The sequence below is a fragment of the Scyliorhinus canicula genome, chromosome 1, assembly GCF_902713615.1.
Source record: "Scyliorhinus canicula chromosome 1, sScyCan1.1, whole genome shotgun sequence".
In the NCBI taxonomy this organism is placed as follows: domain Eukaryota; kingdom Metazoa; phylum Chordata; class Chondrichthyes; order Carcharhiniformes; family Scyliorhinidae; genus Scyliorhinus; species Scyliorhinus canicula.
In genome coordinates, this window is record NC_052146.1 from 285,822,426 (window position 1) to 285,837,739 (window position 15,314).

General features: G+C 44.1%; 1 protein-coding gene across 3 annotated transcripts in view; it reads left to right on the forward strand.

Moving 5' to 3' along the window:
• Positions 1-15,314, forward strand: part of prkd3 (protein kinase D3) — a 513,687-nt gene that overhangs the window by 474,878 nt on the left and 23,495 nt on the right. For all 3 annotated transcript variants that reach the window (XM_038814542.1, XM_038814525.1, XM_038814532.1), the window contains 3 exons: positions 7,617-7,689; positions 10,897-11,003; positions 13,398-13,559. In XM_038814542.1, the coding sequence (XP_038670470.1) occupies positions 7,617-7,689; positions 10,897-11,003; positions 13,398-13,559 (342 nt within the window). The remainder of the gene's footprint in view (positions 1-7,616; positions 7,690-10,896; positions 11,004-13,397; positions 13,560-15,314) is intronic.

A 15,314-nucleotide genomic window follows, 5' to 3' on the forward strand; every position in this document is an offset into this window, starting at 1 on the left:
ACTGTAGGAACTCACCAAAGCTCCTTCGGCAGCAACTTCCAAATCCATGACCAATACCATGTAGAAGGACAAGGACAACAGCCAGTTGGGAACACCACCACCTGGAAGTTCCCCTCCAAGTCATTCACCATCCTGACTTGGAAAGATAGTGTAATTCCTTCAGTGTCGCTGAGTCAAACTCCTGTGACTCCCTCCCTAACAGCACCGTGCGTGTATTGCAGCTGTTCCTGAAGGCAGCTCACCACCACATTCCCGAGGACAATTGGGATGGGCATTAAATGTCCAATTCTGCAAGAGCAGAAAGGGAATGTTGGTCAACCAGATGGAGAGATTATTGCAGTCTTTAAAAGATATAATAGTGGGAGATTACTTCCACTGGTCACATTATATTGAGGTATTTTTTGGTATTGTAACAACAACACAATAAACAATGTACATGAAACTATAAACATTGTGCAAAAAGCCATCTCCCTCCTTTATTAACCCAATAGTCTAAGCTAAACTAACCCCCCCCCCCCCCCCCCCCCCCATTCAGCTGACGATTAATTTTCCGCGAAGAAGTCGACGAATGGTTGCCACCTCCGGGCAAACCCTAACAGTGACTCTCTCAAGGCGAACTTGATTTTCTCCAAACAGAGAAAGCTAGCCATGTGCGATACCCAGGTCTCCGACTTCGGGGGCTTCGAGTCCCTCCAAGCTAATAGTATCCGTCTCTGGGCTATCAGGGAAGCAAAAGCCAGAATGTCTGCCTCTTTCTCCTCTGGGTTCCCGGGTCTTCCGACACCCTGAAAATTGCCACCTCTGGACTCAGCGCAACCCTTGTTTTTAACACCGTGGACATGACATCTGCAAACCCCTGCCAAAATCCCCTAAGCTTCGGACATGCCCAGAACATGTGGACATGGTTCACTGGTCCTCCTGCACGTTTTGCGCACCTGTCTTCCACCCCAAAGAATCTGCTCATCCGGGCCACTGTCATGTGAGCCCAGTGAATGACCTTAAATTGTATCAGGCTGAGCCTGGCACATGTTGCAGACGCATTGACTACTCAACGTGTCCGCCCATAGACTCTCCTCCTAGCTACTCCTCCCTCTTGTGCTTCAGCTCCTCAGTCCACGTCTTCTCTGACCCCATAAGTTCCTTGTAAATGTCTGAGACGCTCCCTTCTCCTACCCACCCTCTGGAAACTACCCTGTCCTGAATCCCCCTTAGCGGTAGGAGCGGGAAGGTTGACACCTGTTTACATAGGAAGTCCCGCACCTGCAGATACCTGAATTTGTTTCCCCTCGCCACCCAAACTTCTCCTCCAGCGCTCATACTCTGAAAGCTCCCCTCTATAAACATATCCCCCATGCTCTCAATCCCTGCTCTCCGCCATATCCGGAACCCCCCATCCATACTTCCCGGGGCAAACCGGTGATTATTACAGATTGGGGACCAGACCGATGCTCCCTCTGCTCCCACATGTCTCCTCCATTGCCCCCAGACTCGCAGGGCCGACACCACCACGGGGCTGGTGGAGTAGTGTGCCGACGGGAATGGCAGAGGCGCAGTTACCAAGCCCCAAACTGGTGACCTTGCACGAAGCCGCCTCCATACGCTCCCATGTCGTCCCCTCCCCCACCACCCACTTCCTGATCATGGCTATATTCGCCGCTCAGTCATAGTTACGAAAATTTGGCAGCGCCAGCCCGCCCTCTCCCCGACTCCGCTCAAGCATTACCTTCCTTACTCGCGGGGTCTTGCCCGCCCAAACAAAGCCAGAAATCACTTTGTTGACCCGTTTAAAAAAGGACCGCAGAATAAAGATGGGGAGACATTGAAACACAAACAGGAATCTCGGGAGCACCATTATCTTCACCGTCTGCACCCTCCCAGCCAATGACAACGGGAGCACGTCCCATCTCCGAAAATCGTCCTTCATTTGGTCTACCAGACGGGCCAAATTTAATTTATGCAGCCAGTCCCATTCCCGCACCACTTGAATGCCTAGGTACCTAAACTTTCCCCCTACTAATCTAAATGGCAGCTCCCCCAATTGCCTCTCTTGTCCCCTCGCCTGGACCACAAACATCTCCCTTTTCCCCATATTTAGCTTATACCCTGAAAACCAACCAAATTCCCCTAGAATCCTCATGATTTCTTCCATCCCCTCTAATGGGTCCGATACATACAGAAGCAGGTCGTGCATAGAGCGAGACTATGTGCTCCACCACCACCCACCCCTCCTGGACCAGCCCCTTGAGGCTCTCTGAGCAATTGCCAATGCCTCTATAGCTAGCATGAACAACAGTTGGGAGAGGGGGCATCCCTGCCTCGTCCCCCGGTGCAGTCTAAAATAGTCCGATGTTGTCCTATTCGTCCGTACACTTGCCACAGGAGCCTGATGCAGCAACCTGACCCAGTCATTAAAGCCCCAAATCCGAACCGTCCCAGTACCTCCCACAGATAATCCCATTCTACCCGATCAAAAGCCTTTTCTGCATCCATTGCGGTCACTACCTCCACCTCCCTACTTTCCGGGGGCATCATGATCACATTTAACAATCTTCTTACATTGGCCACCAACAAACCCCGTCTGGTCCTCCCCAATAATGTCCGGAACACAATCCTCAATCCTGGAGGACAAAATTTTGGCCAGCAATTTGGCGTCCACGTTCAACAGAGATATCGGCCTATAGGACCCACACAGCTCTGGGTTCTTGTTGGGGGACATTGCCTCCCCCCCCCCCAATTCGCCGATCAGCCATCCCCTTTTTTGGGCCCGCCTGCAGCCCATGCTCCGTGCCTCCAACGGCCCGTCGCCAGGCAGCCTCCGCCCCCAACCTCCTCTCTGTCCCTTGGCCCAAGTCCATCCCTCGTCAGCAGAACATTCCCTCCCCCCTCAGTAACAACACTGTGTAACTTAACCCCTTTGATAAACCGAACCTTTGCACAATCCCCCACTGCGCTTCCATGAGCTAGACCGCCCAGCTAGCTTGGTGGCTCCCATCCCTGGCGCCGGATAGTCTCCCACAAATTGGGCCGTCTCTCTCTCTCTCCTCCCCCCCCGGCTCACACAATCATACTCCAACATCAAACAATCCCAACACAATTGCCCAACAGAAAAAACACCAAAATCTAAACAAGCACACCTCCATCCCCCAACAGTGCAAATGAAATCCTTAACTCACTCAGCTCTGCCACTGGTCACAAACCAATACAGAAGACATTACAAACAGCTTCCACAAAATGAAAAACAAGAAACTTTTTTTTAAAGAACAGAGAAACAAAAAGAAAAAAAAACCATGAACGTTGCAGCAAAGTTCCAAAGTTCTCAGTCCACCACCAGTCCTTTCATTTTCATGACGTCCAGCTTGTCCTCAAGCATCTCGAAATAAAAGTGCTGATCCTCGTATGTGACCCAGAGACGGGCCGGATACAACAGTCCGAACTTCACCTTTTTCTTAAAAAGGATCCACCTAATCTGGTTGAAGCCTGCTCTTCTCCTGGCCACCTCCACACTCGGGTCTTGGTAAACCCGCAGGATACTATTGTCCACTTGCAGCTCTGTGTCTGTTTGGCCCACTGTAGAATGCGCTCCTTATCCAAGTACCTGTGGAATCTCACCACCATTGCCCTCGGGGGGGGGGGGGGGGGGGGGGGGGGTCTCCTGTTCGCGGCTTCCTAACGAGCGCTCTGTGAGCCTGTCCACCTCCAAGGGTCGGGAGAATGCCCCATCCCCCAGCAGCTTCTCAAACATATCTGCGATGTATGCCCCAGCGTCCGCTCCTTCGGACCCCTCCGGGAGCCCAATGATTCTCAGATTCTGCCGGCGGGACCTATTCTCTAGGTCCTCCACCTTCTCCAGGAGCTTCTTCTACTGGTCTCTCAGTTTGATGTTCCTCCTGCTCAGCATGCGCCTTCTCCACCTTCTGGATTGCCCGGCCTTGGGTGTCCAATCTAAGCTCCAGCCGCTCAATCGACTCTTTTATCGGGTCCAAGCAGTCCCGTTTCTGCTTAGCAAAGCCTTCCTGAATAACTTGCATCAGCAGCTCCGTTGACCGCTGGGTCGACAAACCAGAGATCCGGTCCTCCGCCATGCTGTCTCCCGCTGCAGCTTCAGCCCAAAGCCTTTTCTGTCTTTCCGTTTCTGCCTTTACGAGCACTTCTAGTCCTTCTCTCCATACACCGATGTGGGAATTCAGTACACAATTGCCTCTGTCTTCAGTTTTACAGTTCAAGTCCGATAGAAAATCAGGGGAAAAGGTCCAAAAGTCCGACCCGAGCGGGAGCCACCTAATGTGCAACTTACTCCTTCATAGCCGCCACCGGAAGTGGTCAGTAGGATTTTAAGAGGGCACACATTTCAGGTAATCACAAAATACATTGAAACAGGCAATAGTAAAATTTAGATAATCGTGTTTTATATTTTTTATGGGATATGGGCGTTGCCAACAAAACATTTGTTGCCCAACTCTAATTGTCCTTAAGGTGATGGTGAGCCATATCCTTAAACTACTACAGTCCATCTGGTGTTGATACACCCAGAGTGCTGTTAGGAAGAGAGTTCCAGATGTTTGACCCAGGAACAGTGATACAGTTCCAAGTAAGGATACATCAAGAAGTCTTACAGCATCAGGTTAAAGTCCAACAGGTTTGTTTTGAATCACTAGCTTTTGGAGCACAGCTCCTTCATAAAGCTGTGCTCCGAAAGCTAGTGATTCAAAACAAACCTGTTGGACTTCAACCTGGTGTTGTTAGACTTCTTACTGTGCCCACCCCAGTCCAACGCCCGCATCTCCACATCAAGTAAGGATAGTGTGTGACCTGGAGGGGAGCTTGTAGGTGATGGTGTTCCCTTGCATTTGCTATTCTTGTCCTAGGTGATAGATGTCACAGGCATGGAAAGTGCCATCGAAGAAGTCTTGGCAAGTTGCTGCAGCATATCTTGCAGATGGTACACACTGCTGCCACTTTTCACTGCTGGTGAGGGAGTAAAAGTTTGAAAATGGTGAATCGTTTGTTAATCAAATGGCTACTTTGCCTTAAATGGTGTTGAACTACTACTGGGTTATTGAAGCTGCACTTATCCAGTCAAGTGGAGAATATTTCATCACATTCCTGATTTGTGTCTTGTCAATGGTGGATAGGCTTTGGGGAGTGAGGAGGTGAGTTACTCGACGTAAAACTCCCAGCCTCTGACCTGCTCTTGTAGCCACAGTATTTATATAGCTGATCCAGTTAGGTTTCTGGTCAATGATGACACCCAGCGCGTTGTTGATGGGGATTCATCAATGGTAATGCCTTTGAATGTCAAGGTGAGTTGATTAGATTCTGTCTTATTGCAGATAATCATTTTCTGGTGCTTGTGTAATGTAAATGTGACTTATTGGTAAGGTTAGAAAGCGGAATTCTGTGTCACAGACCACAAGTACTGTATAAAGGGAATTAGATACTTGCTTGAAAGAGAATACTTAAAGGTATGGAGAGCAAGCAGGATTAGAAATAAAGCAAAGTACTGGCAGAGGCCCATGGACCCGATCGTGTGCCTTTGTGCTATTGCATTATTTGTATTAATACAGTTGATCCACTGTTTCAGTCCACATAACAGTTTGTGAATGATGTTGGAATATTGTATAACAGTAAAACCAGTCTCTCCCCTCTTGAACAAGTTCACAAGGTAAACATGAGCAAGTCTATTTGGCTCATCTTGGTTCATTCATGTAAAAATAAATATAATGGTGGTGGTCTCTTAATGTTGTAGATGCACTTAAGACCTTGTTTCCACAACTTTGCTCAGTGATCTATTTTACTTGTTCATCACACTCTATATATGGTGCCTATCCTCATAACTTAAAGGTAGGAAACTTGGCACGGACGTTCCTCACAAGGCACAGCAGGCCATTTTAACTTGCGATTGACACCAATTTCATATTTGGCACTTGTACTGAAAAATCTGAAAATCAGTCCAGCATGTAAAAACTAGCTTAAACAAATGGATGATCAGTATTAGCATTCAGGGCCTGAGGAAAGTATAGAACATGCGCTGTATTGCTCCTTTTAAGTCCCTCTTCAAATATAAAAGCTAAAGTTCATTGCCATTAGGCTATCATTTATATACATTAGGGACAGCATATTCAGGAAAATGCAATCATTGAAGTTTTGCAATTTTTAATATTACTGATTTTGTTACCATAAAAACACATGAATTATGCAAAAAAAATACAGTAGAGATCGTGGATATTTCTTAAAATATCAGAAGTATGGCTTTGGGCCTTGTTATGTCAGACCTTTTGTGCGTAAATTTATAGCCTGTGTGGAACGTGCCTAAATATGAAAAAACTTTCATTCTCTGGCCTTTTGCTTAGCGGCAGAGTGTCTGATCGAGGTTTTCCTAAATTGACACAAATGATCAGGGAAATGCTGACAGTGTAAAAGAAACTTGGGTCACTTGCATGCGAATTTCCTCTGAAAATTACTTTGAAATTGCAATTAGGTTGTACTGGCATTGTTTTGGTACAACTTTCAAGGAAATTCTGGATCAATGAGTTTTCTCACCTTAAACATGTTCATAACTATTTATCTAGAATATGTGTGATATTTGGTTTCTTGCAATATGACATATCATTCATTTAATTCTTCTACCAACCACTTTTACCTCTGATTTCCACTAGTTTGATCTAATGTGTCAGCTTGGCCCAGTTGGCAACAGTCTGTTGTAACAACCAAACACCTCCCCTATAAGTAAAACAGGGTCAAACGCAGAAGGGCCCCATGTGAAAGGAATCTGAATTATAAAGCGAATATAGATTTCCAAATTATCATTGTAGGAGCTTTTGACTTTTTAAAAATGTGGGTGTGTATTAAACACAGTGGTTAGGCACAAGTTTCCTAACGCTATCGTCATGACCTGGACAACTGGTTTGTGATGCAGAGCGAGGTCAACAGTGCGAGTTCAATTCCTGTACTGACTGATGTTATTCATGACTTCTCACCTTGACCCTCACCTGAGGTGTGGTGATCCTGAGGTTAAATCACCACCAGTCAGATGTCCGCCTCAAAGGGGAGAAGCAGCCTATGGTCGAAAGAGAAAATGCTGGAAAATCTCAGCAAGTCTGGCAGCATCTGTAGGGAGAGAAAAGAGCTAATGTTTCGAGTCCGATGACTCTTTGTCAAAGCTCATGGTCATCTGGGACTATGTGACTTTACTTTACATAGCTTGCCCACCACTGATGGGCAGTGTTGGAGTCAATACCTTTGCCTTTTCTGAACCAGACTGACTTCTCAGCACATTATTTCCAATGTTGTGACCACTATAAAATCCCAGCTCAAGCATCTTGTTGAAGATCCATGCTACTACAGGTTTTCATTTTGTGATTTCAGGAAGCCACCTAGATATTATGCTAAGTAAAATGATAAATTTATTCTGTAAATCTTTGCAGTATTAGCCTTCCAAACCCCTTAAACTGATACATTTGACTGTTAGGAGAAACCCACAATTCATGCATCAACAGGAACATGTGGGTGTGTGGGCAGTGCAGGGGCAGCAGAGAAGTCAACCAGAAAGGACAGATGATCACATCAATTATTCGCGTACTGCATTTTGTTTCAACCTTGCACTGTCTTTGTTACAGGATATCAGCTCTGTTTACCAGATCTTTGCTGACGAGGTGCTAGGTTCAGGGCAGTTTGGAATAGTATACGGTGGTAAGTCACACAGTACTCCCCGTCATAGCAATAAATATTTTTGTCTTTTTTTAAAAACAAATGTGTGTTATTGTAAACCAGTCACTGCAAAAATAATTACCAAATACTAACAAGTACAGGAGTATTGCATGGAAGCTCAATAATTGTCAACTGGAGCATATTAATACCATAAGATATAGCAGCTGAATTATTCAGCCCATCAATGATATGTTTCTCATCCCCGTTCTCCTGCCTTTGCCCATAACCCCTGATCCCCTTATTAATCAAGAGCTTATCTATCTCTGTCTTAAAGACATTCAGTGACTTGGCTTCCACAGGTGTGGCAATGTTCCACAGATTCACCACCCTCTGGCTGAAACAATTCCTCTTCATCTGTGTTTTAAAGGATCATTCTTTCAGTCTGAGGCTGTGACTCGGATTCAGGTTTTTCCTACTAGTGGAAACATCCTCTCCACATCCATTCTATCTAGGTCTCTTCATATTTTGTAAGTTTCAATTAGATCGCCCTCATCCTTCTGAATTCCATCGAGTACAGGCCCAGAGTCCTCAACCACTCCTCATATGACAAGTTCTTCATTCTGTGGATCATTCTTGGGAACTTCGTCTGGAACCCTTCCAATGCCAGCGCATCTTTCTTTAGATACGAGGCCCAAAACTGCTCACAATATTCAAAATAGGGTCTGACCAGAGACTTGTATAGCCTCAACAATACATCCCTACTCTTGTATTCTAGCCCTCAACATGAAGGTTTAGAGGAGATGTACGAGGCAAGTATTTTTACACAGAGGGTAGTGGGTGCCTGGAACCCGCTGCCGGAGGAGGTGGTGGAAGCAGGGACAATAATGATGTTTAAGGGGCATTTTGAAAAATACATGAATAGGATGGAAATAGAGGGATACGGACCCCGGAAGTGTAGAAGAGTTTAGTTTAGACGGGACAGCATGGTCGGCGCAGGCTTGGAGGGCCGAAGGGCCTGTTCCTGTGCTTTTCTTTGTTCTTTGAAAGCTAACATTGCATTTCCCTTCCTAACTGCCAACTGAATCTGCATGTTAACCTTCAGAGAATCCTGAACTAGGACTCCTAAGTCCCTTTGTGCTTCTGATTTTTGAAGCCTTTTCCCATTTAAAAAATAGTCTATGCCTCTATTGTTCCTACCTCACATTTTTCCACGTTGTATTCCATTTGCCACTTTGCCCACTCCCCCAGCCTGTTCAAGTCCTTTTGCTGCCTCCCTGCTTCCCCAACACAACCTGTCCCTCTACATATCTGGAAACTTAGCAACAATGCCCTCGGTTCCTTCTTCCAGATCGTTAATGTATATCGTGAATACTTGTGGCCCCATCACTGACCCCTGCAGAACACCACTATAGTCACTGGCTGCCATCCTGAAAAAGACTTCTTTATCCCCACTCTGCCTTCTGCCTGTCATCCAATCCTCTATCCATGCCAGTACCTTGCCCTATCACCAAGGGCTCTTGCCTTATTTAGCCACCTCTTGTATGGCACCTTATCAAAGGCCTTCTAGAAATCCAAATAGATCACATCCGCTGGTTTTTCTCTTTCTACCTTCCTCGTTACCTCCTCAAAGAATTCTTGCAGATTTTTACAGCATGGTCTCCCCTTGACAAATCCGTGCTAACTCAGTCCTATTTTACCATGCACTCCTAAGTACTTCGCAATCTCATCCATAATAATAGACTCCAAAATCATACCAACACAGTTTAATTTGAACCTTAAGCTACAGATAATTTCATGCTCTACTTTCCTGCTTCTGTTTTTACCGATGAAACTGAATGTTTTACATACTTTGCCATTTATGTGGAAGAGAATTGATAGGGTATCCATAGGAATTGAACAAGCACAGAATTCATGACATCATTATGACCGACTTGTCTTATTTGGGATTAAAGTAAATTCTGAGATCTGAGATGCTCACTTAGCATTGGTAGATTTTCTTGATGCCTTTGGTAATGGATAGTTCATGTCAGGACTCCTCTGCAGCCTGTTATTGACAGGCTTTTAGGGGAAACACAAATAGAAGCCAAGCATTTCACCATGGAGAGAAACAAAAAGTCAGTGAAAGTAATCTGAGTCAGACACCTCACGACAACTGTACCAGATGAATTTGGCAGAAATCTCACCTACCATATAATATTGTTTTATTTTATTTTAAATACATGTCTTGATCAAAACATCTGATTCCAGTTTGGAGTTGTGTGTCTTTTGGGTACACAGAATCAGAGTTTTAAGTAAGACTTTTCGTAATCACTGCAGAATCAACTGTTGTTTTGTAAATTTAGAGTACCCAATTATTTCTTTTTCCAAATAAGGGGCAATTTAGCATGGCCGATCCACCTAACCTGCACATCTTTAGGTTGTGGGGGTGAGACACGGGGAGACTCCATGCAAACGCCACGTGGACAGTGACCCAGGCCCGGGATTTGAACCCGGGTCCTCAGCACCGTAGCCCCAGTGCTAACCACTGTGCCACCCCTACTGCAGAATCAACTTGACCAGCCAAGCTACATGTACTTGATAAATTTATGAAGAACAGAGCAGTTGGGTGGTCATGGTGTGTTACAGTTCACTCAGAAAGTATGCTGTGGCAACATACACCTCTACATGCATGTTGTAGCCTGGATAGTGAATATGGATAGTGATGACAAAGGCTTCAAGGGATCTCTCCCACTTTTACTGTCTGCCATTGGCATGTGTTGCAAGGATTTGTAGGTTTATATTCAACCTGATTGGCCACATTATGAACCAGTGACCATCCTGGGGTGGGATTTCATTCTGGCTCAGAGGCAGAGATGCTACCCATTGCACCACAAGACCACCAGCAGTTGGGTAACTATCCAAAGATACAAGTTCATTTAACTTGGGAAAAGCTTAATATTGAAAGTACAATGCAAAATGATGTGATTGTTCCTCCCCTGAACTTATTAACTTTGCAAGCTTGCATCGTGTAATTTTATGAATACAGGGCAATATCAAAGAAATTTATGCTCGAACATTTATGTAGAAATGAAATGTGGTTCCCATCTGACATTTCTCATGTTCTGGCTAATATAGGGAAGTAGTGATTCTGAAGCCCACCTTTTTCATTGTCTGCTTCGAAACTCAACTTCAAAATTGTAATTTTTGGTGGGTTGGGATTGAGAAACATTAGAAAATATAAAAGTTGCAAGGTCTGTTATGTATGTATAGGAAAGCACAGGAAGACTGGAAGAGATATGGCAATCAAAGTGATTGATAAAATGAGATTCCCCACGAAGCAAGAGAGCCAGCTTCGCAATGAGGTGGCCATCCTTCAGGTAGGAAAAATAAACATTACTGCAACCTTTTAAGCAAGATGGATTCTGTGATAAATAACAAATGTTTGCTGTGTGAAATATATAATTTCAAAGAAGTTCAGTGTTTGCTGAGATCTGCACTCATTTTAAATTTATTTTTGCTTGGATAGTTCGGTAGGTTACAACATTCATGTTGCATTTTCTGCCCTGATTGATAGAATGCAAGCCATCTATTGAATATAATGGTCATAATTGAAATGAAATTGGACGTACTTAATCTATTTCCCAGCAGGCAAAAGTACACAATAATGCATTTTATTATTGGACATTAATCAATTAAAAAAAATAATAGATGCAAAGTCTTAACCAAACCATGTTTGTTGTAAGAAACTAATAATAATAGTCTTTATTGTCACAAGTAGGCTTACATTAACACTGCAATTAAGTTACTGTGAAAAGCCCCTAGTCACCACATTCTGGTGCCTGTTCGGGTACACGGAGGGAGAATTCAGAATGTCCAAATTACCTAACAGCACGTCTTGCGGGACTTGTGGGAGGAAACCGGAGCACCAAAGGAAACTCATGCAGACACAGGGAGAACGTGCAGACTCCACACAGACAGTGACCCAAGCCAGGAATCAAACTTGGGACCCTGACTCGGTGAAGCAACAGTGCTAACAAATGTGCTACCATGCGAAATGTCACCGGGTGTTGGACTCACTTATAATAATAATAATCGCTTATTGTCACAAGTAGGCTTCAATGAAGTTACTGTGAAAAGCCTCTAGTTGCCACATTCCAGCGCCTGTTCGGGGAAGCCGGTACGGGAATTGAACCCGCACTGCTGGCATTGTTCTGCTTTGCACGCCAGGTATTTAGCTCACTGTGCTAAACCAGCCCCTATCTGCTAAACTACCCAACCCAAGGGTACACTTGGTAGTACTTCATTCAGAGGACCATAAATTCAAGCCCCAATCCAGGATTTGGCCACATAATCTAATGTACAATGCAGAAGGTGCTATTTTTCAGATGGAGCTAAACTAAGGCCTTGCCTGTTGTTCAATCTCAATTCAAATTCACGGTGCCCTGACTGATGAAGTGACTGAACTTCAAAACTTAAGCAACTGACTGTGAAGCCATTAGGATGTCCTAAGAATATAATAGGGCATTATATCAATGTAAATTATTTATTTTAATGCTCTTCTGCGGTTTAGACTAAAGTACATGTTGGAGACAAAACAGAAGGATCTAAGCTCTGTGTTCAGCTCAGGTATACCAGAACTGGGTATGAAAGTGTTTTGACTCGCCAGCACTCAAGAACCTACCTGGATGAGCTGAAAGGTTATTTTGGTTTTGGTTCCAATTGGTGAAATACTGTACATTAGTCATTTTAAGGTTTGAAATTTGATTGGCTTTGAACTACCAAAGCAAACTTTGTTACAGTGCATTATTTTATCTAACATCTTTTAAAAGGTTGAGGTGAATAAAATAACTTTACAAGTGAGCTGATGACGTGACCATGTGTGTTGTGAATGTATGTATTAAGAAAAATCTATAGTAAGATCTTTATAATTATACAAGTCATTTTTTATATATTTTTTGATATATTTTTGACCAAGATAAAATTGCAAGTGATCTGCTACCAAACTTGTGTTAAACTGCCCTCCCTCTCCCCCACGGTCCAACCCCCATTGGAAAACACATCATCTCCACTAGCTGATACCCGAGTAGGAGTCATGGCCACAAACCCACATCCTACTGTGTTGTGGTAGGATATTTTAATGGGCCGATATGCTGTTAAAACAGCCCCCACTGCACCTTCAAGTCTTAATCCTCTCTCTCCCTCCTCCAGTATTCTGCCCCCCTTGTCATGAAGGTGCTGAGTCATGTTGGGGTATTGTTCCATGAGTGCTGGCCTGGCCTCCCACTAGAGGAGGTGGGAGGATTAGCAGGACACAATCATGCTTTTAGATGCATTGTGCCCAACACCAATCCCCTGAATTACAGGACTTGTACCCCGGATGCTCCCAATGATGGCCTTAAACCAGTCACTGGGTAGAGGGTGAGACAATCAGACCAACACAACTTCAGTTTTTTGATGTAAGAATTACAATAGCAGCAGTTTGTAGCAGCTCTGGACAGAGGTTGCATTACATCTGCCCTGTCGTTCTAGCTGTTTTCAGTACGCATAAAGAGCGGTGCTTTGCCTGAATTCAGCAGTGTGAACAAGCAGTCCAACTTCATGCTGCCCCTGCACTACCCTGAAAGCAGATGTTAAATGTCAAATTAATGTCTGCATTATAACAGCAGTATTTATGAATAAGTCTAAATTTGACCATAAATATGATGTTTTACAGCTAGCCCTTCACACCATTGCTTTTAACATTAAGAAAAAACAATCTTGTTCATTCTTAGAATCTTCATCATCCTGGAATTGTAAATCTTGAGTGTATGTTTGAAACTCCTGAAAGAGTCTTCGTCGTCATGGAAAAACTCCATGGAGACATGCTGGAAATGATTCTGTCCAGTGAGAAAAGTCGGCTGCCGGAACGTGTCACCAAATTTTTAGTCTCACAGGTAAATTTTTGTTTGACTCTATTACCTCGCCCCCATCCAGCCCATGCTCTCCCATTGCTAATAGGCTTCAGCGTAAGTGTAATTTGCATCCAATTTGATTATAAATTGCTGTCATTGTCCAATCACCATGTTAAAAAAGTGAGATTACGCAATTAATTGTGAATTAACTCTTTGTGCAGCTTTTAGAATATGAGGAACTTTTGTTTAATTTTCCATTTCCTAATTTCACACCCCCATCCCATTTCTTGCTTTTAAAGATCCGATTTTCCATGCCATACACTACTTTCTGCCTGAATAGGCAGGTAGGTGCAATCTGTCATTGTGGTTCTTTTGCATTAGAAAAAGGTGCAATAGAAAAATTTGAATTGACAGAATAGCTTTTGAATAATTCCTGTATTTCCCTAACAGTTGATGAATGATCATTACCAGAATCTCGGGTGTGAAGGTGTTTTGTGCTCCATGGAGTTTATTCCCTGATCTTTTGCAGATATGGGAAGGAAAAATTGTAATCCCTAATGCTTTTCAGTTTGATTTACAGATGATTACTTTGTTGAAGATCACACCAACCATACTGATATCACTGTATATTGGTCGAATCTTTATTTTCAAACCAGAGTAACAAATTATACACTGTTACGCAAAAATAATGCTTCTTGACACCTCAGTACCACTTGTAGTATGGATCAATGTTAACTGAAGATATCCTGGGCAGCAGTTACTCGGTATGTTGCTGTTCAGTCCGTAGTGGAAGATCTTTTGCACAATGAAGGACTACAAAGAAGCATGCCAGGAGCAAAACCAAACTTGCTTAAAAATGAGATTGTAGCTCAATGAAGCTACAACACAGGACTACTTGCATGCCAAGAGGAAGTGGTATGTGATAGAGCTATGCATCCTACAACCAAGAGATCAGATCAAAGCTCTGCAGTCCTGCCACATCCAGTCGTGAACAGTTAAACCACTAACTGGAGGAGAAGATGCCACAAATATCCCCATCTCAATGATGGAGGAACAAAAGACAAGGCACTTGCAACCATCTTCAGCCAGAAGTGTCATGTAAATGAGCCATTTCCATCTCTTCCTGAGCCCCCAGCATCACAGATGCCAGTCTTCAGCCAATTTGATTCACTCCACGTAATATCAAGGAACAACTGAAGGCAGAGGATGAAGCAGAGGCTATGGGTCCAGAAAACATCCTGGCTGTAGCGCTGAATAGTTGTGTTTCAGAATTAGTTGCATCATTAGCCAAGCTGTTCTAGTACAGCTACAACACTGGAATCTACCCCACAATGTGCAAAGTTTCCCAGACATGTTCACAGAAAGTAGGACCAATGCAACACAGTCAATTGCCACCCCATCAGTCTGCTCATCAGTCGACAGTGATGGAAGCTGTCATTGATAGTACTATCATGTGACACTTACTCAGAAAATAAACTGTTTACTCACACTCAGTTTGAGTTCCTTCAGGCCATTCAGCTCTTGACCTCATTACAGCTTTGCTCCAAACATGTAAAAAAGAGCTGAACACCAGAGGCGAGCGCAACTGCCCTTAACACTAGGCAGCATTTGCCCCAGTGTAGCTTCAAACCTGAAGGCAATGGGAATCGGGGCAAAATCTCTCCATAGATTGAAATCATACCTTGCATGAAGAAAGATTATTATGGTTGTTGGGTACCAATCATCACAGCCCAGGATATCACTGCAGGAGTAGTGTCCGAGGCCCAACCATCCTCAGCTGCTTCATCAGTGATCTTC